Genomic DNA, 24569 nt, shown 5'->3' on the forward strand with positions numbered 1-24569 from the left:
TGTTCACGATTCTTTCAGTCAAGAGCGGAGACAGGGAAATTTATATTAATTGGTTAATAAACTAAAAGAAAATCGAACAGGAAACTACTGCGACGACATGGCTGAACTACTGCTAGATCCAAATATACGAGTTTGGGTATTTCTACCCATCGTTGTGATTACCTTTTTAGTTGGAATTGTAAGGCACTATGTATCTATAATTTTGTCTTCGCAGAAGAAAATTGAGCTTATCCAGGTTCAAGACAGGTAACCTTTTATTCGTATTGGCGATTTTACTATCCATTTAACGCGTGAAAACCTTCCTAATGATCCGATGTTATCCATAACCTAATTTATACTTATAATTACCAACACTAATCAATATGACCGTATAGTCTGATTATTGTAAAGTCATATAAATTGCACGTGATAATAAATACATGGACATGTTCGTTATTGCACCTTTATTTTTTATTTAATAACTTTTGATAGCAAGTGTAATTCCATAATTTGGAAAATTCTTACAGTCAGGTAATGATTCGTGCTCGTCTTCTGCGTGAGAACGGCAAGTACTTGCCGCGGCAGTCGTTTGCGATGCGGCGTCATTGGTTCAATAATGAGGAAACAGGTTATTTCAAGGTGCAGAAAAGAGCTGCGGCTTCACAGGTAATTAATTCATGTCAATTGATTTAGAGTTTTAGAGTAAAAAGAAGTTACCGGAGAAGGTTGAAGAGACACTTTAAATTGTACCATTTAAGATTAGGAACTTTATTATTTGTCACTGTTACAAAAACAATGTGATCTATAGTTTGTGCCATTTAGCATGTTAATAACGGTCACTGACCCGACTCTCATCCTGAATTCATCAATCAATCAAGCCACGTTTTGGTGTTGTATTTTATGATCTAAACATGTAAGCTTTCAACAGAACCCAATGACAGACCCAGGCATGATGACAGATATGCTGAAAGGCAATGTGACCAATGTGTTGCCCATGATCGTCATAGGAGGTTGGATCAACTGGATGTTCAGTGGATTCCTTACTAGTGAGTGTCATACAATCACAAGTGTAATATTTCTGAGAAGAATAGAATAGAATAGAATAGTCTTTGGGTAGTGACCCTGGAAGCAGTTTATACTGTCCAGGGGGTGCTACCGCATTTGAAAAAAACTAAAATTATCTATATTAACAAACTACATTATACAATGTGTTGAATTGCGTTGTCGCCATATTTACAGAGGTCATTCTATATCCGAAAGTGAACCTAAATTACTTAAAAAAAAATTTAAAAAAAATTCCTAAATACTTATTTTATATTTAATTGCAGTAACTAAGTTTGATCCAAAGGTCATTGTCTTGCACTACACATGCCACAGGTACTGGCAACCATTTGAACAATGACCTATGTGCAGTATGTGCAGAAAATATGCATTTTAGATCTATTTGGTGGCAGGGTATGAGTAGAGACGGGAGTATTGTATCAAGCAAGTGATTGGTAGATCATCAGTCCACCTTGCTTGCCATAGCAAAAAAAAACTGCTACCATTTGCATTACCATAAAGTGCGTTCTTATGGCATAAAACATTTAGTTTACGCAGGTTACGAGTGTCAAAGAATTGCGGGCGAAAATAGTCTCTAGTTTCTTTCTGCTTTTTCTTTTGTGAACAATGTGCTAAGTTGAAACGAAACTGCATTTCTGTGGCTGGCTCTGGTACGGAGCCTGCCACCAGCTGTGGAGCTAGGTACTTCTAGCACTACTTTCATATAACCTAAAGTTGGTTAGTACCAAATCTAAGTTACAAAAAATATTTTTTCAGTTAACTTTTGTAACTCATGTAAATAATTAGTAAATTATAACAATACTAATACATAAACATGAATTAAAAAATAGGTAAATAAGTGATCGAGAAAGATTCCATATCGATCGGTGAAGCGAGTGGCAGGGTCACTGTCCTCTGCAGTGAGTACACTTGCGGGACAATTTTACAAAACTTTACTAGATACAATTAGCCAGAATATTGAACAGAATATTTTTTAAATATTTTTAGATGATTTAGCATTATTTCTATTATTAATTTCTTAAATATGGCGAGAATGCAAATCAACACCCTGTATACATATAATTTTTTTCCTAGTGATTTTTTGTGTTAATATAAAAAGTACATGTTTTCAATTATTTATTTTACATAAGTAGGCGGAGAGCCAAAAAGTTTGGGAAACAGTGATCTAAGCTGTACTAAGTTCAACAAACAATGTAAAATACAACAGCATCAATATTGTGAAATACAACAGCATCAATATTGTAAAAAGCAGCATTGCATTAATCAAAGGACAATTTTCTCCAGCCAAAGTTCCATTCCCGTTAACACTGCGATTCAAGCCAATGCTCCAACGTGGTGTCGAGCTGGCACACCTGGACGCCGCATGGGTCTCCTCTGCTTCATGGTACTTCCTCAATGTGTTTGGCCTGAGAACTATCTATGCACTTGTGCTGGGAGAGAATAATGGTAAGCAAACACAGTTATGATAAATGCATGTCTTATTGGTAGAGTAGGTTGGAGTTAGTCACAGTTATCCTGCGTGATGATTAAATATTTTGAAGTAATAGGATTTCCAGTGATTATGGATGTGCTTAAGTTAGTTGTCTTTATCTCCAGCTGCTGATCAGTCGAAGATAATGCAAGAACAAATGTCAGGAGCAGCAATGGCCATGCCTCCAGACCCAAAAGCCGCCTTCAAAGCCGAATGGGAAGCACTCGAGATCACAGAACACAAATGGGCTTTAGCCACAGTGGAAACCGACCTAATTATTAATAGCGAAAAAGCCACATGAAGTTGTTAGTTCAAATTATTTTAGTTTAACTTGAAGAGGTGTGTATGGAATAAGTGTACCATGGTTTATTTATTTTAAGACTATTAAAGGATGTTATTGTAACTTCTATTTTTTTTTATAAACTTTTATTTTACTTACTCTATGAAAGGTATGCACGTAAATTCAAGGTATTAATTAAAGGAAATAATATTTTATTTAAATATGCTTAGAAAAAAAAATATTCATTTTGTTTTGGATTGTGGTGAGTTTTTGAGAGTCAAAATAATATATTTTTGACATTTTTAAATATTATAAATAAATTATAAATAATAAATTATAACGCACACACTCAACAAGTCATAGTATTGTCGCCATTAAAGAGCTATTTAAATTTTTTAAAGGCAAAAGTAGCGAGGCCGCCCGGCGTCCGCACGCCACCATAAGTAGTTAGTATAAGGAGTTCTATTACGACGAGTACAAGATCTCACAATTGTTAAAAATATAAAGCGTACTTCCCGATGTAGTGGAAATACGATACGTATATATATATATCTACCGTCTTTCTGTTACATTTCTTTTTCTTGAAAGCTACGCCAAATTGTTGATCATTTTCGGTGTATACAGCGTTTTTTTTTAAATGGGACAGTATGGGGAAATCCGAAACCATAGAAGATACAAGGAAACTGTCATATGAACCATTTCGTCATTTTTGTGAAAACAATTTTGGCACAGTCAATTTTTTGGTCAAGCGTGAATTGTCCATAAAAATGAATAGAATTAATCAAAATTTGTTTTGTTGCTGTTCGAATCAGTTTCATGAAGGGATCATTTCATTGTATGGGACGAAGAAAAATCGGGACAGCAGAAGTTAAATTTCATAAAATATTTTTTCATACAAAATGAATAAAATTGACTAATTTTTATTAATGCTAATAGATTCAGTTTCTTATAGAATAGCTTCATTATATCGGAAGAAATAACTGAATCGGCAGAAGTTGGTCAAATTTAATAAAGAACATTTTCATACAAAATGAATAACAAAGTTTGACCAACATCTGCTGTCCAGATTCTTTTCAATCAAGTCACAATCAAATCACTGAACACACAGTGAACTGAAAAATTTTTGGAACTATAATGTGATCATATCACCCCAAAACGGATTTTCATGTTATTGGAAAAAAAAAAAACGTAAGTAAGTATTTCTTCATGATTTTTTTTCTGATAGTATCTGTTTGTCAAGAAATTACACAAGAATAAAAGATGGTTAGAATTTCATTATTTATCATATTAAATCAGCTCGATATTCCACAAAATGTGCCTAAGCCAACGAATTATCAATTTGGGCCCACTGTGCGCCCTTTTGGTTTTGAAACATAATATGCTCATTCAACTACTAATGACGTTAGAAAAGCGAACTCATTACATATCTATGAGAAATCTATGAAAGATTATCACCCAGTTAGTACCTTTACAGCTACCAGTCCTGGCGAGAGATGTCGCTATTCACTGTATTTTAATTTTTATTGAATTGATATTCAATTATTTTTTGTGAAATTACTTCACTAGTTTGTAATAATTATTAATACAAAGATCCAGATTAATACTAAATCGAATTCGGCCGGATCGAAGGAATTTTTTCTGAGTGTTCGAACTTTGTATTAATAATTTTAATATAATTAATTATTATATATTATAATATTTGTTATAATATAAAATATTGCTTGCAAAGATAATACAGAAACCATTGTTAGCTTATTGCAAGCGCCTGTAAAAAATATTATTAGCAATTACACGGAGATGAACTGTCTTTTTAGAAGACAACATTTGCAAAGGCATTTTATTTTATTTTTAAATTAAAATAGTGAAAAAAGTATGTTTAGGTAGTAAATTGTTATATAAAAAACGTAAATTATATATTGCTAGAACCATGAAAAACGTAAAGTGGTCAGCCAACCTGACGTCAGAATGACTGGCCACTTTATTTCTTTAATATTTCCGTCAGCGCTAAGGTAGTTTCTCGTTTGGTCCAGCCACCCTGGTGGACACCAGTGTTTGTTATAATTGCGAAAAATATATTCTGGTGAAATAACAAGTACGCATACTTTACTCTGACTATTTTGGCCTTACTTTTGGCGATCAGGAGGAGGTATATATGCCAAAAAAGTTTTAGACCGTTTCAGAATGACAAACTGCAGCCCTGTTTCCACGTCTATCGAGATAGTGGCTGACTTCACAATCAGGGAAAGAGGTATCAATGGAAAGCCTCCTCAATCGCGAAATAGTTGATGCTTTAGCATATCTCATGGTTAGAACACGTCCGGACATAGCATATTATGCTGTTGAGTTGCTTCACGCACGATGGAGCACCCTGTATAAATATAAAAACATATACTTTTTTAAAGTTTCTTACTATGCTATTAAACTTATCAAAATGTGTAGCACTGTGTCAGCTGTCAAATACACATTTTGATGAATTTGTAAACAAATCTAAAACCGGTTAATGGCACAACAGAGCCGAGTGTATTTCTTTTTTTTCTTTCGACAGTGACATTGGAAAAATCGTCATTTCTCATAATGATGGAGCCATTTATATAAATAAAAAGTGAAGTGAACAAATCTACGGGTCTACACAAAACAGAAAAAAATGGCACGAGATCCACGAGACAAAAAAGTTTGGGCACCTCTAGTCTAGAACCTTGTGAAAATTTAAATAAGTTAATTTTTTTATATTTTTTTATTCCAATTAAATATATACAATGTAGCCTTATATTATGTACAAAATCGCTTCATTAACAATAGGTTATAACTACAACGCTTATGGCTAGTAAATTCTATGTATCATTCAAAGGGAAAAGCAGCTATATAAATGAGCCTGCAGCATCACTGCTCCGCAGAGACCGTAGCCCGGTAACAGACTGAATGCGTGATGTCTCGCTATTATATACCAGTACCTCTACCATGAGTGTACTGTGATAGTTGTCGTTAGTGACCGCGTAAATTACTACACAATTTTGTATAGCGCCCCTAGCGGTCTCAAGAAGAAACATCATTTTGTATACAAATATTTTACGCGGTTCCTAGCGATAATTGTCACTGTAATTTCACGGTAGAGGCACAGATCTTTCGATATACGGCACACATAGGCTCAATTTACATTGGCACAATTACCATGGAATGAAAGCGAATTTTTGTAATAAAATTGTACATAGCATAATGAACATTATGACAATTATGCAGCGTACAAAGCGCAAATATGAGCCAAAAAAGGTCGGATAATTCTCGCGCTTGCTGAATGCTCGCACATTTACGGGAATTTCCGCAGATGTTGTCGGCATCCCAATATATTCCTTTTATTGCTCTTCTTCTGCTTCACAACTAAGCGAAATAAAAACAATATCCCATATACCAAGTCCATCATACTTGTCATGTAAAACTTGTACATTAAATAACTGAACACTTACTACAGGTTCAAGGCGCAATCGTGACATTTCTCGCGAATGCTCGAGTATTCCCGTGACTGTGCACGTCTTCTAACAGCAAGGCGAAATCGACGCTGTCTTTCTGCGGCAATGTGAATTGAACCTACAAGGTAAACTAAAAAACTACCGGACAATCATTTAAAATCAGGGAAGAGGTAAATAATGTAATCCCCGACAGGCCTAAAATTATTGCTACCTTTGATCTATTAAGTTAAATGAGAAACAGTAATTGCAAGGCCTTTGAAATTTCACATTTAATTAAGGGGCAAAAATATTTGAATTTTAATTACAATAAAACTTTGATAATTGATGTAAATAAAACAAAAATAGCTTGTTTATTATTTCCTAGCGATTTTGATTTCTTTTTACACACTATTTCTAATTTTATAAATGGTCACAATTTTTTCCAATTTATATAAGCACAGGGCAAAGTTTTTATAAACCTAGAAAAAATACTAGGTATCTACCATGAATTTACAGTGACATTTGTCACTAGTGACAGCATAAAATAAAATAAAATAGTATCATGTTGTATATGAAATATCACTTCACAAAATTTGTGCAGTCACTTGCGACTGTCACTGCAAAGCCATGGCTCAGGCACTGATCTATTGAAAATAATGTGGGGATCTTATTAAAACAGGTTTTCTGTTTACTGAACTTGTTGCCAAGGTAATCGTAGTGAACAAGAGCGACAGAAACAAAAACATTTAGTAGTACCTTCAGAGGGCCCGCCGAAACCTCTAAAACATCATTTATTCGGACGGCAACAGTTATTTGTTATGCAAGGCTGCAAAGTTGTTGTTTGACGCGAGTGCTCGTTTTATGACCTGAGCAAGCGAAGGATTCTAACATTAGAATTCTGAGCGTAGCGAACGTATCAAGCCACGAGACGCAAAACAACTTTGCTGACGAGCAAAACACACAACTTTTCACCTCACTATAGCGAGGAAAATGGTAGATGAAAGAAAGACAGTTGAACTATAACAAACAAGTTTTAATAAACAAAATTAGTTACCGTTGTCAATTTAATGTCAACAATAATAAGAATAAAATATACCAACGGATTTATATTATATAAAATAACGTACGACAAATTGCGTAGTCGAACGTGTCATTATGTTTTTTTTTCATCGAAAGAAAAAGTTAGGTGTACCAAAATGTCTTGGCGCGCAGATTTCTAATGAGAAAGAAAGCCTTTCCGAGCTAGTGAGGTGAAAAGAAAATTATCAATTAAAAAAACTAACAATTGTCATTTCATTGGAAAAAAAACCTATTTTTTATAATGGACTGTAAGGTCCACTATCACTTCTTGATGAGCTGCACGACGTCCTCGTCCTGCACGACGTGATTAATGCCGACGCGCTGTGGACTGTACTTGGTGCTGGTGCCCCAAACGAGAGCGTACTTCAATTGAGCAGCGAGGGTGCGGTGAATCGCGTGACATACGTGTTCTATTGTCACACCCTGCAATATTTATTAGAGAAGTTAAACGTTTTTGTCCTCAATGACATTTATTGACAATATAAGAGACAACAAGTATGCTCTACTTTCATAGAGTGTAGTTTATTCATTATTTATATTATATGTTAGTAGCAGTAGAGCTCCTTGTGAAAGAGTTCGTCAAGGGAAGTGTGAAGTGGAAGGGAAGAATGTCAGCATTATTGTGGTCCGGTTTTGAAGCGTAAGAATGCTGGTGAAATTACAGGCACATGGGACTTGTCAACTTATGTCTCAGGGTGACGGGCGCAGTGGCGGTGCCCCTCAGATCTTTGAGATTTAAAGCTCTGAGTGGCACAGCAACTGTTATGGACAGGCGTGTAGCTTACCATCAGGCGCACGTAATTCGTTCCATCACATGATATTAAAAAAAAGTTGTAATAGCTGCGTAGACATTCGGATTATGAAATTAGTAACTGCAATAATTGCATACAATTTAAGACATCGTTATTTAATTAACTCTGTCGCAAATTTAATCGCGATTTAGTATTCGTTTTGTAATGAGCATTAACAAATTTAGTCTGTTTGATACCTAAGAGTAGGGAACTAGTGTCGCAGTTCAGGCGTAAAAAATACTGAAGTTGAGATATCAGGAGTCTGCTGGGAGTATACTGGTTGGTCGGCATTACAGTAGGTAAGGTTGCACAATGTTTATTGATATATTTGTATAACTTTGATATATTTGTAGTGTAGATGGCCTGAAGGTTAGAGTATGATGAAGAAATAACTAGATTTAAAATGAAACCCGCCACTTGTACTGAAAGTATAAGGGGGCATGAAGAAGTGGCAGAGGTAGGAGAAAGGAAGGAAGCTGTAGGGCTCATCACAGGGATCAGAGTATCCCAATAGTTCAGATCAAGGACAAGGAGATATGAGATCAAGGACTTTATTAGGACAATGATAGTAAGTCCCATGGAAGTAGAATGAAGTTTGCAGAGGTATATGAGAAGAATGGACACTCTATTATAGGCTGTTCATTGTCATAGAAAAAAATGTAGCATTAAAGGCGATTTCTTTTAAAAGTAACATTTGTATTTTTTAAACTAGATCATAGTTTCTAAAGTGGTCCCTACTGCCCCCAGTGGGCGCTGAAGAGTCTTAGGGGGCCTCGGAAGCAATCGCGAGGTATTGATGCTGTCCAGGGGGTGCCGCCATATTTGAAAAAAAAGAACCCGAAGGAAAAATACCAAATTTTATGTAAGTACTTTATAAGTACTTACATAAAATTTGGTCTTTTCCTTGTGATTTTTTGTGTTAAAGTTAATATAAAAAATACGTGTTTTCAATTATTTTTGTGGTGGTGAGCGTTGAAATTTTTTTTCTTGCCTAATTGGACGGTGAGCCCAAAAGTATGGGAATGTATGGAAAATGTATGAAAAAGTATGGAAAATGTCAACTATTGCTATATTATATTATTAGGTTTTTTGTAAACGACAGTTGCATAGTAGCTTGTCAATATGAACATTACAAAAGATTTCTTTTATTACTCAGAATTTGACCGGTGATTATCGATGGCGGACTACGCAAACATAGACGACAAACGGGACATCACCAAATTTGACACTTTACATGTAATATGTCTGTTATTGTTTTTGTTATTTTCGTTTAGTTTGTTTTTTCTTTCTTTCTCATTGATGTTTTATGAATAACTATGATTTTGTCAATCTGTCCTTTCATTTCTTAAAAACTTTGTATTCCCAAATGTGGAAGTTCCTTAATGTGCAAATTAATACTTATCCTGATTGTATAAAAGCTGTGTTAGTAATTACACTGTGAATTGTCCTAAAACGTAAATAAAACATTTGAAAGAGAATGAATGTCTTTTTTAAATTTAAATAACAAAATTGTATTAGCCAATTTTAACAACAAACAAAAATTACACGCGATTAAACAATATTTATTTTATTTATCATAGTTAATAAATATCCCGATTACAAAAGCTAAAATTTAGGGCTGTTGAAATACAAAGTGAATAGGCAAATAAATTCCTATCACAAAATCAAGCGCGTATCATCGTTTGTGCTGAAAACACAAATTAGAAAACTGAATAGTACATCGTCAACAATCGACCTGTGTGTACGTCTCCGTATATTCCAAAAATATTCTGTATTTATTGTAATCAAGATAATATCTCTAACAATGGGGGCCGTTCCATTCGGTGGTGTGGGAAAAAGCAAAACATCTAATTACAAAACAAACGGAATCACATTTCATCGGTAACTAAATATTGAATATGTAATTTTTCAATTTTCGTCCATTATAGCAAAGCTCAAGTTAAACTGGAAGATTTGAAGTGGAAAAAAAAAAACAAACAACAAGAGACGACACCCGTCAATTGTTTCGAATTCGGGCTGGCCAATCGGAACACAGTTGTCACAGTAATGATTTGGCTGAATAGTTTTCAAACAAATTAAATGACATTTCGTCTCTAATTCTGATTATATACTCGATGCTTACTGCATTAAACAAGTGTTTCAGTGTGTGTAAATATTATTTCACAAATTAAAACAAAAATAATTAAAAAATTCGCTTTTAAGATGCCAACTGTACAAATAAAACGTCGTCACTTTGACTTGGGTAAGTAGAAATAATTCACTTTTCGACACAGATACTCTCCATGCGGGCATGGGCCTCCGAGCGGAACATCCTGGTTGCCCGGATCGGGCGAGATCTCTCTCCGCCAGGCATAGTAGCGGCTATGTTGGCGGATCAAGAGTCCCATGAGGCAGTGGTCTCCTTCTGTGAAGCGGTGATGCTTCAGAAGGAGGTCGCCGAGGGTGATCGGGAGAGGGCCGATCCTGCTCGGCGGCGGTGTACCTTCGCGGCTGCGGGCGATCGAAGCGGGGACTTCGTTCGCGTTAGGCAGCCGCGAAGTTAGGCAGCCGCGAGGAGGACGACGGGGCGGAGTGGCCCGCTTCGTCGTGAGGACAGGAAGGGGAGGACGTAGCTCCTCCTAGGTGCTGGGGGAGTTCCGGTGCGCAAACTCGATCCCGGATCCTTCCCACTAAAGCACCCGAGAAGGCCACCGCGGGGTTTTAGCCGGTAGAAGTCCAGCATAACCTCCCGCTGCCCCCGCAGCGGAGAGGTATCCTAGGAGGATACCTCTCGGTGAATCGTTGGTTCGAGTTGTACTCGCGACTGGCGGTTGCTACGTCATACACCTAGTCGAGTCACTCGAGTTGAAAAAAATACAACTCGACCCTTTGCTAGTACCAATATACAGGGTGTAAATTTGAGATGTGACAGCAAGGCCGGCTACCTTAATCGTTGTAGTTACAGGAAAACGGTTCTAGAAGACTATCCATGATTTTTTTTTGGCAATTTTTACAAAACTTTTTTTTATGCCATTCGATCCGGTGTCTGGTAAGGGTCAATAGTCTCTATGGGACCAACTGAGGTAAGAGTGCTCGAAATATCAGAAATCGCAAAAAACCTTTTACCACGCATTTTAAATGAAAACATTTTGTTAGAAAAGAAACTGGCCACTAATTTATAAATAAAAATTAAGTAAAACCAAATTATAATCATATCATTCTTTTTTAAATTTGGAACAGCTTTGTTTCGTTTTGTTAATATCGAATTGTCACTTTTAATACGATTTTTAATCAAAATGTTCTCAAATGTGGAAAAAAATGAATTGGAACACATGGGCCTATCAAATGGCCACCTCGCAGTCCTGATCTGACGCCACTTGTTTTTTTTTCTTCAGAGCTATGTAAAAAATGAAATTTATAAAAAAAATACAACAGTGTTCTAGAATAAAAGACGCACTTGCACTCTACTTCTACTTTCTACTTACTTGCTCTTTGCGAAAGAGAGCGAATCAATGCATCCGCCAAGGCGGCAATCTATTCGAGTACTTACTGGCATAGATTTTTTGTTATTTTGCTTTTTGTCATTGTTTTTATTTTGAAATATATAATACGTTGTCAATTTGTTACTTTCCTTATTGTTACTTTCCTTAACTACCTAGAATAACTGATTACTAAATATGTCCCTACAAAATGTATGGTAAAAAGTTTTTTGCGATTTCTGACATTTCGAGTGCTCTTACCTCGTTGGTCCCATAGAGACTATTGATCCTTACCAGAGACCGAATCGAATCGCATAAAAAAAGTTTTGTAAAAGTTGTCTTTTATTTTGCAGACTGTACCATTTTTTCAAAATCTGTGAATGCCAATCAAAATATCTTCAAAATTCATGGATAGTCTTCTAGAACCGTTTCCTTGTAACTACAACGATTAATGTAGCTGGCCTTGCTGCCCCGTCTCAAATTTATCTCCTAAGGCCCAGTGTACATCAAAATGTACATAAACGTTACACATAATGAAAATATCGTATTCAATTTAGTGACCATAGGGTGTCTAGAAAATACAATAACAATAATAAAAAATTGTGGGCATATGTGCTTGATAGAAATGGGATAAGCTCGCCTTTGTACACTGACGTTTTATTTCTTTATTAAATATTTGTAAATTGATTTGTTGTGCAATAAAGTGTTTAGATACATACATACATTTTCATGTCCGTTGGGCATTTAGCGCTCTTCCCGTTATAGGTAGGGACCCAGGGGGGTGTTAGGAGGTTAAACATACATTTGTAAAAAGTATATCCCCCATGACTGACTAGACATTGACAGAATTCTTCAAGACAGAAATAAAAAATTATAATAATAGTAAAAGTAGGAATTAGTAAATATTATTTGTAGATCATAAAAGCCTAGATAGAGAGAGACTTCTCAATATGTAAGGGTGTGTGAAGTCCGAGATATCAATTCGATTTTGTAGTTTAGTGATGCGCTACATTTTTTCATTCCAGAGAAGCATTATAAACAAGAATGTCATACCAAAAGTGATGAAATACCTTCGGTGGCCGTCTGTCGTGTGTTGGTCTTTCACAGTGGATTTCTTTTTGTATTTTTTTAATGTATTCTAGGTAAGGTAAGTCTCCGGAATGTTATACTTATGACCATAGATAGAGGAACGATGAAAAAAGGCTCAATTGTGAAAACAACCTTCATACGCCCGTTTGCCAGAACAATGTGTCATCTCTAAAACATCGCGATGTACACGTTGTTATGAACCATTGGCAAAATATAACAGAACGTTTAATCGAAATGAAACGATCGATATAATACTTTTTTTTAATTATCTGCTATGTGGCCAGTAAATATGTTCATAAGTATATATTGGAGAAGATCTGAGAATAGATTATGTTAGGTCAAACCTTAACCTTAAATATTTTTGCCGCCAAGCAGTAATGCGAGCATTATTGTGTTCCGGTTACTACAGACACATGGGACTCGACAACTTATGTCTCAGGCGATGGGCGCAGTGCCCCTCAGATCTTTGCGATTTAAAGCTCTGAGTGGCACTGCAACTGTTATGGATAGGCGAGTCGCTGAATGATAGTTACGATAAGGGAGAAGACAGGTATTCGCATATGCAAAAATGGCATGTAACGTGACATCTTTAGTGGGTCATTGGATTGCGTATTGAAGGAAATGTTAAGTAGGTATAAGATTGTTCATATTGTAATGCAATTATTAATTCACTTCTGTTTATATCATGAGTGAATAAAAGACACTAACTAGTTCTTGTTTCATTATACGTCGGTAACCAGATGTCATCCCAACCACCTTTCTGCACAACCAACTTAATATGTGAGCCAATAAAGACCGTGAAAGGTGTCTCCATCCTGAACATGGATGGAACGATAAAGGTGTAAGTTTCTTTACCCTTCGCAAGATCAGTCCGTCGTCGAAATCCGGCGGCTGTCCGGGCTTCTTGGTGTACACCCTGATGAGGGACAGGTACTCCCATAGCGTTTCCAGCAGGTAGTCCAGGTTCAGCTTCATGTTGCAGCTGGAAATAATTTTCTCAGGGTTAAGAACCTTCTTCAAGGTGTAGGTTTCATCATTACGATTTTCTTAACCGTTAGCGACATATTATTACTCGTGTCAAACATGGCGGATCTTGCGCTCCTATATCTTTTATTTTTATTTTTTTAGAGTCAATTGAATTACTTCTAATAAAATATGATAATGGAATGATGTTTATAACAGTGATACGTTATTTTGATTGTATATTTTTATTTGACTTAATAATCGTAAACATTTAAACATGTTAATTCACATAGCATTATTCGAAATAGTAACTGCTTAAGAACAAGAGTTGTTTAATGTTGAAGTCAAAGAACTTTTATTTTACGAAACTAGATAATCTTGTTTAATATATTTGAAGTAATGTACTTTAAATATGTGTTAAATATTTTATTAATTTGTTTTCACACTACACACACTTATACCTGTATGTATATATTGCAAAGATTATGTAAGTATTTATTCGATATAAGAGTACACACTGCAATAACACTATACACACTCATGATTAAGTATTTACGTAGTTTATTTTATTTTATTATCTGTTCCGGGACGCATACGTCCGTCACTCTCACTCACTCGGCTAGGGCCCATTGAAAACCAGCGTCACAACCTAGCCTTGGTTGTGACTTTCGCTTAATGGGATCCTGTTGTACACGCCACAGCCGCACACATGTCAGTATAGTATTATGCAACTTGTTGTTGAAATGTTTTTACGCTGTTCTTTGTGTTATTTCAATTTTAGTTATATTAGTCTTTGTTTTTGTGTTTTTTTTTATAATGTGGCGTTACAATAAATGGTTTCTATTTCTATTATATGTATAATAATGAAAATGAAATATACCGGTGATGAACTATGGCGCCCGGAACATTATTGAACAATCTTCGCACGAAGAAAAACTCACATAGTTCCGCAAAATTTTCACGTTTTGTTTTAATTTAATGCTAAATTAATTTTAATTTATATTTAATGTAATTTTATCATATTCTAATTCAATAATAATGAAATTTGTTTTGTTTTCCTTTAATTTGTTTATTTTGGTTACAATTTTTATGTTATGTATTTAATTTTTTAATTTTAATTTCCGATGTTATTGATTGGCACTTTTAATTATGTAATTGTATGTATATGGATTTGCTTGGTCTGATATAAATGATTTGATTTAATTACTATTTTCAAATACGGAAAAATCATTTACAATCAATAACTGCCTCGGTGGCCATGTTGGTCTGCCACGCAGAGATCACGGGTTCTACACATATACAAATACGTTAGGAGACTATGAGCTCATTTTACCCATTTTACTCTATAAAAGAGTATTCTTCATTTCTAAAAGGCATATGTTTAAGTATAGTACATTTGAGACGCTCCCCTCTGCGTCTACCTCACACTCTTCAGAACCTATGCAATCACGACACCATTTCGCCTTAAAAGCGGAAATATAAATAATGAATTATTGATCAATCATTCCTTTTATCCTACGGAAGAAGAGCGTAAGGGCGAAGTGTGATGCTGGTATGAGAGATAGCTGCAAGCCCTTATTAAAAAAAATTAAGAATATTGTCCCTTCCTTCCTTGTATATATTCGAGATGCGTATTTTTGTCAAAAAACATAGTTTTTTTATTAACATCAAAAAAACTACAACATGTGCGTATAATTATATAATGTATTACCTGACGATACAGAAATGTTACCTACGTCTAGATTGAAGAAAGCGTTATTTGAATTCCTTGAGTTTTTGACATTTAAAATTTGAAGTCTGTGACCCCTCTACATATGTATTTATTACTTTGATAGATACGAGCGCCGATAATAGACCAACCGGCGGCGACGCGCAGACGAAAAAGTGTCGGCGACGACGGCGTTCCCGCGGCGTGAGCGCGACAAATACAAATATACAAATACTTTTTCAAAGGAAAAAATAAAATAACGTATTTTCTATAGCAATCAAATTTTTATCAGTTCGATCAGGCGCTGCGATCGTACGCACGCGCACGCTTCCATATTGTGTATACGTAGAGAAATTATGATTATGAAGTATGTTTGCGTGCAGGCTTTAGAAATATCCAAAGACACTGCAAGTGCTTCACCTTGCTTTTCTATAGCCTCGCTCCATATGTGACAGGCATACACAAGAAGATCCCCAGTTGCTCGCCCTCGTCGGAATCCGTACTAGCGATCACTGAGGAGGTCGTTGTCTTCAAGGTACGACTGGAGACGGTTGTTGAGTACACGTTCCACAGTCTTGTAGAGCATGGAAGTGACTGAAATAGGTCTATAGTTGACAGAGTCAGCTCTGCTTCCCCTTTTCGGCATAGGTTGCACGTTTGCAAGCTTCCACGACCTGGGAACTACACCAAGTGAGAGGCGGGACAGGCGTAGGCGTGTGAGAACAGGAGACAACTCAGGCGCACAGTTATGTAGGACTAGTGTTGGAATTCCACCTGGCCCACTAACTTTATTTACGTCTAGATTCCGCAGAGTTCTAAGTACCTCTTTTTGGCGTAAGCGAATTGGCGCCATAGTGCAACCAGCCTGAGGTAAGAAGAGATCCAGACGCGAACTCTTTGCAAAGAGTGAGGCAAAAAGATTTGCCTTGTCTTCTGCAGTATAGGCCAGCGTGCCGTCCGGCCTCAGCATAGGTGGCACAGATGGGCGACAAAAGTTAGTGACTTTATATTTAAAGATGTTTGCTTAAAAAAATAATTTGTCAATTTCTGGCGTCGCCATTTTTACATACACAATACGAAGCGTGCGCGTGCGTACGATCGGAGCGCCTGATCGAACTGAACGGCGCGCTGATTGCATTTATTGGCGGCGGCGGCGGCGGCGCGAGGAAAAACGCGGCGGGGCGGCGTCGGCGGCCCGGCCGGCGCTCATATCTACTTTGATATGCATGCCTCTTTTTTATTAAATCATAATTTTTCTTTAATTATATTATTCCATGAAAAAAAAGTTATATAATGTAATAGGATATGATTTAAATTATATAATGTTATATGATTTTAAGAATAAATGCGAACATTGTATAATATTTTCTATTATATATTTGAATGCCAGTTAATGACGCAACACGCTGAACACTTATGTGTAATCTTAAAAAAATATGTTTAGTGTATTGTATTGCATACTGTGCATGTGTACGTATAAATATATCTCTATCTCTAATAATTTCGCTACAGAGAAAATGTTATACAAACCTGACGACAACTGAGTGAGGCTCTCGAGCTATCCTGTCCACCTCCTGGATAGAAATTTGGTCGATCTTGTTGTACACGTACAGACACGGGAGGTACACTCGGTTCGCGAGGATCACGTCGATCAGCTCATCCGGTGTGCAGTCTTCGCGAAATAGCACCTAACAATTATTAACATACTGGTAAGTTTGTCTCCCATCACGAAAATTTCTTTCAAAACGATATAAAGTTACAGTCAAATAATCTTTATTTCACAGCTAAGCACATTACACGTCATACTGATTAAATTCTACTGCTCATTCGTAAGGCAGATTCCCCTGAGAAGAATGCGCAAGAAACTCTAGGGCTCGCTCTTTGTAAATATACATTTGGATACATTTATCATTATCTATATTTAATTTAAACATCTTAGATCGAAAATACCTGAAAAAGCTAAACGGGTCACTACCACGGATCTTTGTCATCCAAGTATGCAAAAGTTGTATAACAAAGTTTAGTAAAAAGTTTGTGTTTCACAATAGTTTTAAACCTTGTAAAAGCCAAATTTTGAATATCAATCGGAATCTTATTGTAGAAGCGTATACATTGCCCCTTCAATGAATTTGAGACTTTATGAAGACGACTGTCAAGGACAGCTAGTATAATTTTATTCCTCGTATTAACGTTATGTCTGTCACTACTCTTCATAAAAAATTAATATTTTTCTTAACATAAATAACATTTTCATAAATGTACTGTGTCGTTAGTATAAGAATGTTAATCTATTTAAACTTATCTCTCATAGAGACTCTGGGGCCCAGATTGTAAATTGCCCTACCCGCACGTTTCTGCAGGACAAAGATTCTATTAATATCGGCAGCATTGCCTCAATATATGATCGCGTGAAAGGCGTCCATAGTTTTTTTTTATATATTGGGCCTTTTTGTTACACTTGTATGCTATAAGAAGAATATTTAGGCTTAAAGTCTAGTGGTAATACTGAATTTAATTGGAAATATTACCTCAGCATTGAAAATCTTGTATTCATGTAGGATCATTTGCACCATTTTCTCGTCCACTTTTGTGAGTTGACATGTTGAGTTAAACGACAGACCACCACCTTTTTTAATCTGAAAAAGGTACATGAGAAGTTAGTTTTAGTAAAACCCAAACGTAGAACGAACAGACGTCTTAGAACACGGAACCCTAAAAAAAGTTTTTGTGTATCTATAAAATGCACGCCATAGAGCCTTTTGTTCGTTATTAGAAACAAGATGAATTGGCGAAATATAAAATAAAACGTGATATTGGCTTGTTAATAAGACTGTAAGAAATTGAAGTCTGATATTTGAGTTAGAAATAACCGCAAAACGACGGGATGGCTTCCTAAGAATGTTCCTGTGGCAAATACGGTTTAGGTAACTGTAGAAGAGCTATGTAATGCTTGTTTTTAAACTATCACAGTTTGAAAAGTATCTACAGTATCCGCAATATTAAAACAAGCTTTTACTTGTAGCTTATTTAAAAAATTATAACTTTGGTAAAAGGTCAGTTATCTAATGCATGTTTTCCACAGCGCCACTACAATTACTTTAATCCTACGATGCTGTAAAACTATTTCCAGAAATCCGGGATTCGAAAATTCATTAATTAACATTTGGTGGTTTTAAGTACTCCGTGTCACTCCTTGTATGTAGACATTTATCTACTCATTTGGAACACACTATTCCGACCACTCATAGTAATAAGATAAGTGTTCAACTCCCGCCTGTTCGGGACACGTCACTCAAAGCACATTCACGTGTATTATTGAAATAACCTTTGTCAAAGGCAGTACTTATAATTGTAGTGTTTTGTTTTAAATGCGACAGTATGGAGTAATCCGAAACCATAGAAGATACAAGGAAACTGTCTTAGGAACCAGTACCTAAGTCTTTTTTTCTGAAAAAAATATGGCATAATAAATTTTTTGTTCAAGCGTGAGTTGTCCATAAAAATGAATAAAAGTGATCAAAATTATTTTTAGTGCTGATCGACTCTGTTTCACAAAGGGATCATTTCATTGTATTGGAGGAAAAAAATGGGACAGCAGAAGATTGTCAGATTTCATAAAATATTATTTCATACAAAATTAATAAAACTCACTGTTTTTTTAATGCTACTACACTCAGTTTCTTATGAGGATGACTTCATTGTACCGGAAGAAAAAAATCGAGACAGCAGAAGTTGGTCAAATTTAATAAAAAGGTTTTTCATACAAAATTAATAAAATAACTTAGCACTGTATATTTTTATACCAGGATCGTGGATTGATATCTCGGTTACGGGAGTATGAGTATCAAATAGAAATGAAATGCGAGTTTGCATACCTGTATACATGACGATTCTATAAATGAAATTTGACACAGTCGAATACATATAGGCTTTAAGTTAAAGTGGATTGCTTCGTTGCCTAAGCGAAGCACGGCCCTGGTGCGCCGGGTGCGGGCCAGCCCCAACCCCATCGATAGCGGATAGGCTCGACTGTCCGTACATGATGAGGCACTGTTGTGATTCACATGTATCCAGCAGATAGGGACACGGAAAAAGTATCGATACTTTTTGGTATCGAGTACGTTTCCCTCCGATACCGATACTTTTGTACTCGATACTTTTCATTCAATACTTTTCAGGTATTAGTACTTTTTGACAAGTATCGTATCGTTTCGAATAATTCCTACTTAGGGCACCTCATTAGCGATTTTTTTTTAAATGACAACCTTTACCACAGATTACTTGGCTGTGTATTGTATGCCACCATTTGTTTGTTCTCAAAAGCAGTCAATACAGTATCAAAAACGCGAAAAAGACCGACACCAAATAGATTTTTGTTTTAAAGTGACTGTAAGGAGAAGTGGGAAATTGGAAATTTAAGTAATACAAATTGTGTGAAATGACGAATGACTGAATTGATCAATTAATTGAATTAATCAAATTCTTTTATTATTTGTTTCAATTAAAAGCCATTAATCAATAAAAAGAAAGGGCAAATTCATGTGTTTGATTCTGCCTTTAAGTCGGGAAAATCTGCAGGACAAATGAGTACCAGTACCAGCAGAGTCTTGTGTATAATTTTGTACCCAACCAATATTGGTATTAAATTGTTTACTTACAAATCATGTGAGTCAATCATTGACTTACAAATAAATGGACGACGGGTCTAATACAAAAACCACGAAAAAAATGTTCCAAGTCAACCTATTTAAACGTAGTGACATGTAAAGGAATATGAAAAAGCTAAAACGTTGAATTTAAATTGTAATGTCATCGCAGTACTGTCTAATTTTGCTTGCTTCGCTGTCAGTCGAACAAACGAAGACTAAAGCGTGAATGACGCTCTGTATACGATTTTCACGCTCTATAAGCTCGGACACTTTTTAGCGCAGACCCGACGTCCATAAATTGTAAGTCAATGGAGTCAATATTACTCGAAACAAATAAATAATTATTATTATTATTATGTATTGTTATCTTAAAATAGCTTTTCATGCGAATACGACAATTCTGAATTTGAAGTACTCTTGTTAAACAACCACAAACACAATAATAAACGCATCTACTCTTGTCATGTCATTTTTTAAACACAGAGGGAATGCTTCAATTGTAATAATTAATGGCGCGTGCGATCCGCACTGTCCAACACGAGTGACGCCACGAGGATATGCGAAAGTGTGCGTTTGTATTTGGCGCGCGGCGGGTGTACAAGGAGAGTATATATTTTTATTATATATATATTGATTAGATGTTTTAGATGGAACTAAAACGTTTGTTCCAAGCCAAAATCATTTACGAGATCACGACAAAAAATGCTATTTAAAAATAAGCAATAGTCTGCTATACTGCAGATAAAACTGCTCAGTGAGATCATAAATAACATGATGTGACACAGCTATGTCGTACCCACAATACAGATGAAATAATGAACTTATGACTTATGTTGGAAATGAATTATTTAAAACACAACATAAAAAGTTAATTTCGGAATTGAACTATGTTAATAACTTTTCCATAGTGCTACTACTATCAGGGCCGAAATAATATAGCTATAGCATAGTATTCCAAGTAAGAAAAAGTTGTCTTTACCGACCCCCTGTGGGGGCTGAAGAGTCCTAGGTAGGGGCCACGATTGGGGGGCGTTGATACTGTCCAGGTAGTGCTGGACAAAAAATACCTGAATTATATATAAACTACACTACATGTATACACTTATTTCCTTGTGACTTTTTTTGTGTTAATATAAAAAATTTAGGTTAATATAAAAAACCATAACCCAGTTTTAGAATATTGAAACTGTTTAATGATATTTCAGCTATGCATCGTTAGGGTAAGTTCCAATAAGTCGAACATGTTAACTAATTTTAGCTGCTTTTAAAAGAGAATTTTGTGCTCCATTTTTTGCTATTTGAAACGGATATTTGACCATTGGTCACTTAACCGTGTTTTAGTTAGTGGACAGTAGAATTATTCTTTGCAGTGGTGGGCGATGAAATGTTTTTATCTTGCGTAAGGGAGCGGTGAGCCAAATTTTTGGTAACCTATGTGCTGTAGTCTGGTTGTGTGTCCCCTTGTATTGAAAATTCTTGTACTCACTTTGAAGTAAATATTCGGCTTCGGCTTATTGAGACGTATTCCTACACTCTCCAACTCCTTTTCCAAGAGTTGTCGGTGCACGTAGGGTTTGGTCGCGTCCAGCATCATTAGCACTAGGTCCGCGGTTCGCGCTACTGCTATTACCTGGTCATATTAATACAATAAATAAGATTACAAAAAATACACAATAATGTATAATAAAAAAAGGTTTGATACAATCTCATTTCAGTAATTTTTCTGGTTATAACAAAGCCAAGTAATCCGGTTTCCCTATGATTTGGACGTAGTTAATAAAAAGAATCCAATCCACAAAATTATCAAAAAATTAGTTATATGTACCAAACGGTTCCTAAAGTCTAACCTCTTAGATCAGCAAAAAAAAAACGACATATAAACATAAATAAATATCTCTGGAGGTACACGTTTTATTTTCAAAACTTATAGTAAAGTTTCGAAAATAAAATAAGAGTGAGAAACACTTTTAAACTTCAAACTGCCATATCTCGAAAGTGACTGGATGTACATTGGATCCTTTTTGTTTAACTACGTCTATTTTATCTTCATTCGTTCAAAGTTGTTCAGGAATTTTTAGCAAAAAACGTACCTGGCGTCCACGACCTTTGCCCTGCGCGGCGCCTTCAATGATACCAGGCAAGTCTAGCAGCTGTATATTCGCGCCGCGGTATTCGATCACGCCGGGGATGCAAGTTAGAGTAGTGAACTCATAGCTGGCTGCCTCAGAGTGCGTGTGTGTTAGAGTTGATAGGAGCGTGGACTGGAAGAGATGACGTATTATGAGAGTCGAGTACATGACCCACTCCAAATTGAATATATTTTTGTTCATATTCCAAACATATTGAGCTGTTGGTCTATGAAAGACTTAATGAAGGTTGATCTACCAATGTCACTTAAATGTAGACTCATGGATATATCCATACTTCCAGTTCTCACCTATGGCGCTCAGACATGGTCTTTCACAGAACCTCACAAATTCAAACTCAGGGTTTGCCAACGAGCAATAGAGCGCAGCAAACGGGTGTGAAACTAGTCAATTGTGTCAACAACAGTATGCTGCACTCACAAACCCAAATTGTTGATGTAGCTCAGAAGGTGGCTAAGTTGAACTCACAACTCAAAAAGGAGACACAGTAGACCACATCAGCGATGGTGGGATGACTTGGACTCCTTTTTAAAGGACAGTCCAGCTGCAGCCCAAGATTAACAGTAATGCAAAAAGAGAAGTGTAAAACTATAATGAAACAATATACTAATATAGTGACAAGTTTCGCTCCTTCAGGTTGTTTATGTAATTTAGAATAGAAAAGTGAATGCTTCAATGGTTTGTCATAAAGGAATTACAGGTATTAACAGAATGACAACACAAATTTTATATAGCAAACATGGAGTGAACATTGAGAAAGCTTGACTTGGGCATATCTTTCTCAATCAGATAGACAATAACCTTAAAAAGGTCACTTCAAAAATGTCAAGAATAAATGTGTGTGTCAAAAGACAGATTGTGAGTGGAGGAAGCAAAAGAGGTGTGTCAAGAAAACAGTGGGGGATAGTCCTGCCCCAGTGAGAGACAAGTGTGATGGTATGTGTGCATGTAATTATCTTGTGAATAAGGCTTGAACTGGGCATCCAATATATTTTTATTATCTGTCCCAAATAACTAATTAATAAATTTCAATATTAACATAAATCTCTAAATTATTAATAATTTTGACATTTCTATTTCCAGCAGCAATAGTGGTTATAATAGCTTTATTATTTTTAAGTGAATAACAAATAAAAATAATTTTCAAGGTATTTTAGCTAGTGATGGCTGACACACAACTTTTTTGCATTAATATTCAAGCAAATTGTACCCCATTTTACGTAATTGGTTTACTAAACTGAACGATTATGTCGCCCTGCTAATCAGAATCATCCTTTATGTTTGCGTCCTTTCGTCAATATTGGTTCATGATTAATTCTTACTTCAGAACTTGGCTTTCTCCCAGATAACCTAAGGCTGCTCTTTATACAACAGACTATATACTTCTTCATTTACTTTTACTTACTTTACCAACAGAAGGGAAGCCAATAAGGGCCACTCTAGCATCTCCAGACTTAAGCACATCAAACCCTTCTCCTTTATCTCCCTTCTTTGAGGGTTCCAACAATTGTGAGCGGTACTTGGCTAGCTTCGCTTTTAGCAGCCCCAAGTGGTACTCGGTAGCTGGAAAATATTATTTTTGAAGTTTTTGTATAGAAATTGATATAAACACAAATAAAAATAAATAATCCACACACTCATAGTCCAACACACACCCAAATATATTAAGTGATAACAACATAGTTCTGCAGGCGACTATCTTCTTCATAATAACTTGTTATTAGTATATTATATTTTGCACGATCTAAGTGACCAACGGTTAGCACTGGCACATTGTACGTTACAAATTATGTATTAATATATACGTAATTTACATGATTTCTAGCGGCAATATACATAACCTGTGTTATTTTTCACAACGAGCTAATTACTATATAATGATGATAACAATGGTAAATAACCTTTATTCTTCTGTGTCCTAGCAATTTCCTTCTCGATCTCTGATATTTTTTCCAAAATACCCATGTTTCCTACTGGGACACAACACGTAAATCAAATCTACGATAAATATTTTCAAAGATATTGTTCACTTTTATTGTGTTCCGTAATACATAATGCCTTCATATAAAAATAAGTATTTGTCGACACTCGAGAGCTTGTTGTTGTGAGTTTTATTTCAATTCAGTCTATTAGGTTTAGATTTCTCAAATTTACAAGAAATAGGTTATGTGAGACGTCGGCTACTCCAATGTCACTTTTGACATCTATAGATAGATGATTTATTTCGATTCAGTAGCTAGCGCCAGTGTGGTAAGCTCCAGTGATGGAGGTATAAGAATTTCGGTCCAGTCCCAGTCGCAGTATTAAAAAACTTGTCAAGTATTTGAAGTAATTTGAAATGCCATTTTTTTTTTTCAAATAAAAAAAGAAAAGGTTTTTATGAGATCGTAACAATGGGGTACATGTGAAAGGAGCCTCCCAGCACGAAAGTATTATCCCTTTCTTGGTT

General features: G+C 35.8%; 2 protein-coding genes across 3 annotated transcripts; one reads left to right on the plus strand and one right to left on the minus strand.

Annotated features, from left to right (window-relative positions):
• The first annotated feature begins 9 nt into the window (after positions 1-9).
• Positions 10-2907, plus strand: LOC113233905 (ER membrane protein complex subunit 3). The gene is made up of 5 exons (XM_026469134.1): positions 10-246; positions 507-645; positions 908-1025; positions 2326-2487; positions 2638-2907. The coding sequence occupies exons 1-5, from the start codon at positions 98-100 to the stop codon at positions 2811-2813; spliced, it is 744 nt and encodes a 247-aa protein (XP_026324919.1). The 5' UTR covers positions 10-97; the 3' UTR covers positions 2814-2907.
• Positions 2908-5581: 2674 nt separating this feature from the next.
• LOC113233758 (developmentally-regulated GTP-binding protein 2) lies at positions 5582-24244 on the minus strand. Of its 2 annotated transcripts, XR_003310735.1 has the most exons (9): positions 24022-24244; positions 23526-23683; positions 22064-22234; positions 21460-21603; positions 17853-17960; positions 16855-17012; positions 13509-13635; positions 7504-7738; positions 5582-7206 (listed from the first exon to the last, which is right to left on the minus strand). XR_003310735.1 is itself a non-coding variant. In XM_026468947.1 (8 exons), exons 1-8 carry the CDS (start codon positions 24083-24085, stop codon positions 7577-7579), a joined length of 1092 nt encoding a protein of 363 aa, XP_026324732.1. In that variant the 5' UTR covers positions 24086-24244; the 3' UTR covers positions 7440-7576. The 2 variants fall into 2 exon arrangements, 1 of the variants encoding a protein (XP_026324732.1); XM_026468947.1 differs by lacking the exon at positions 5582-7206 and having other exon boundaries at positions 7440-7738.
• Between the last annotated feature and the right edge of the window lie 325 nt (positions 24245-24569).

The sequence above is a fragment of the Hyposmocoma kahamanoa genome, unplaced genomic scaffold (genome assembly GCF_003589595.1).
Source record: "Hyposmocoma kahamanoa isolate Upper Pololo Valley unplaced genomic scaffold, ASM358959v1 80, whole genome shotgun sequence".
Taxonomy (NCBI): Eukaryota; Metazoa; Arthropoda; class Insecta; order Lepidoptera; family Cosmopterigidae; genus Hyposmocoma; species Hyposmocoma kahamanoa.

Coding starts and splice junctions, on each gene's coding strand:
- LOC113233905 (XM_026469134.1), top strand. CDS start 98: ATGGCTGAACTACTGCTAGATCCAAATATACGAGTTTGGGTATTTCTA. Junction 646..907: donor AAAGAGCTGCGGCTTCACAG/GTAATTAATTCA, acceptor AGCTTTCAACAG/AACCCAATGACAGACCCAGG. Junction 2,488..2,637: donor TGTGCTGGGAGAGAATAATG/GTAAGCAAACAC, acceptor CTTTATCTCCAG/CTGCTGATCAGTCGAAGATA.
- LOC113233758 (XM_026468947.1), bottom strand. CDS start 24,085: ATGGGTATTTTGGAAAAAATATCAGAGATCGAGAAGGAAATTGCTAGG. Junction 17,961..21,459: donor AGCCGAATATTTACTTCAAA/GTGAGTACAAGA, acceptor TACCTTTTTCAG/ATTAAAAAAGGTGGTGGTCT. Junction 13,636..16,854: donor CCTCACTCAGTTGTCGTCAG/GTTTGTATAACA, acceptor AATTATTTCCAG/CTGCAACATGAAGCTGAACC.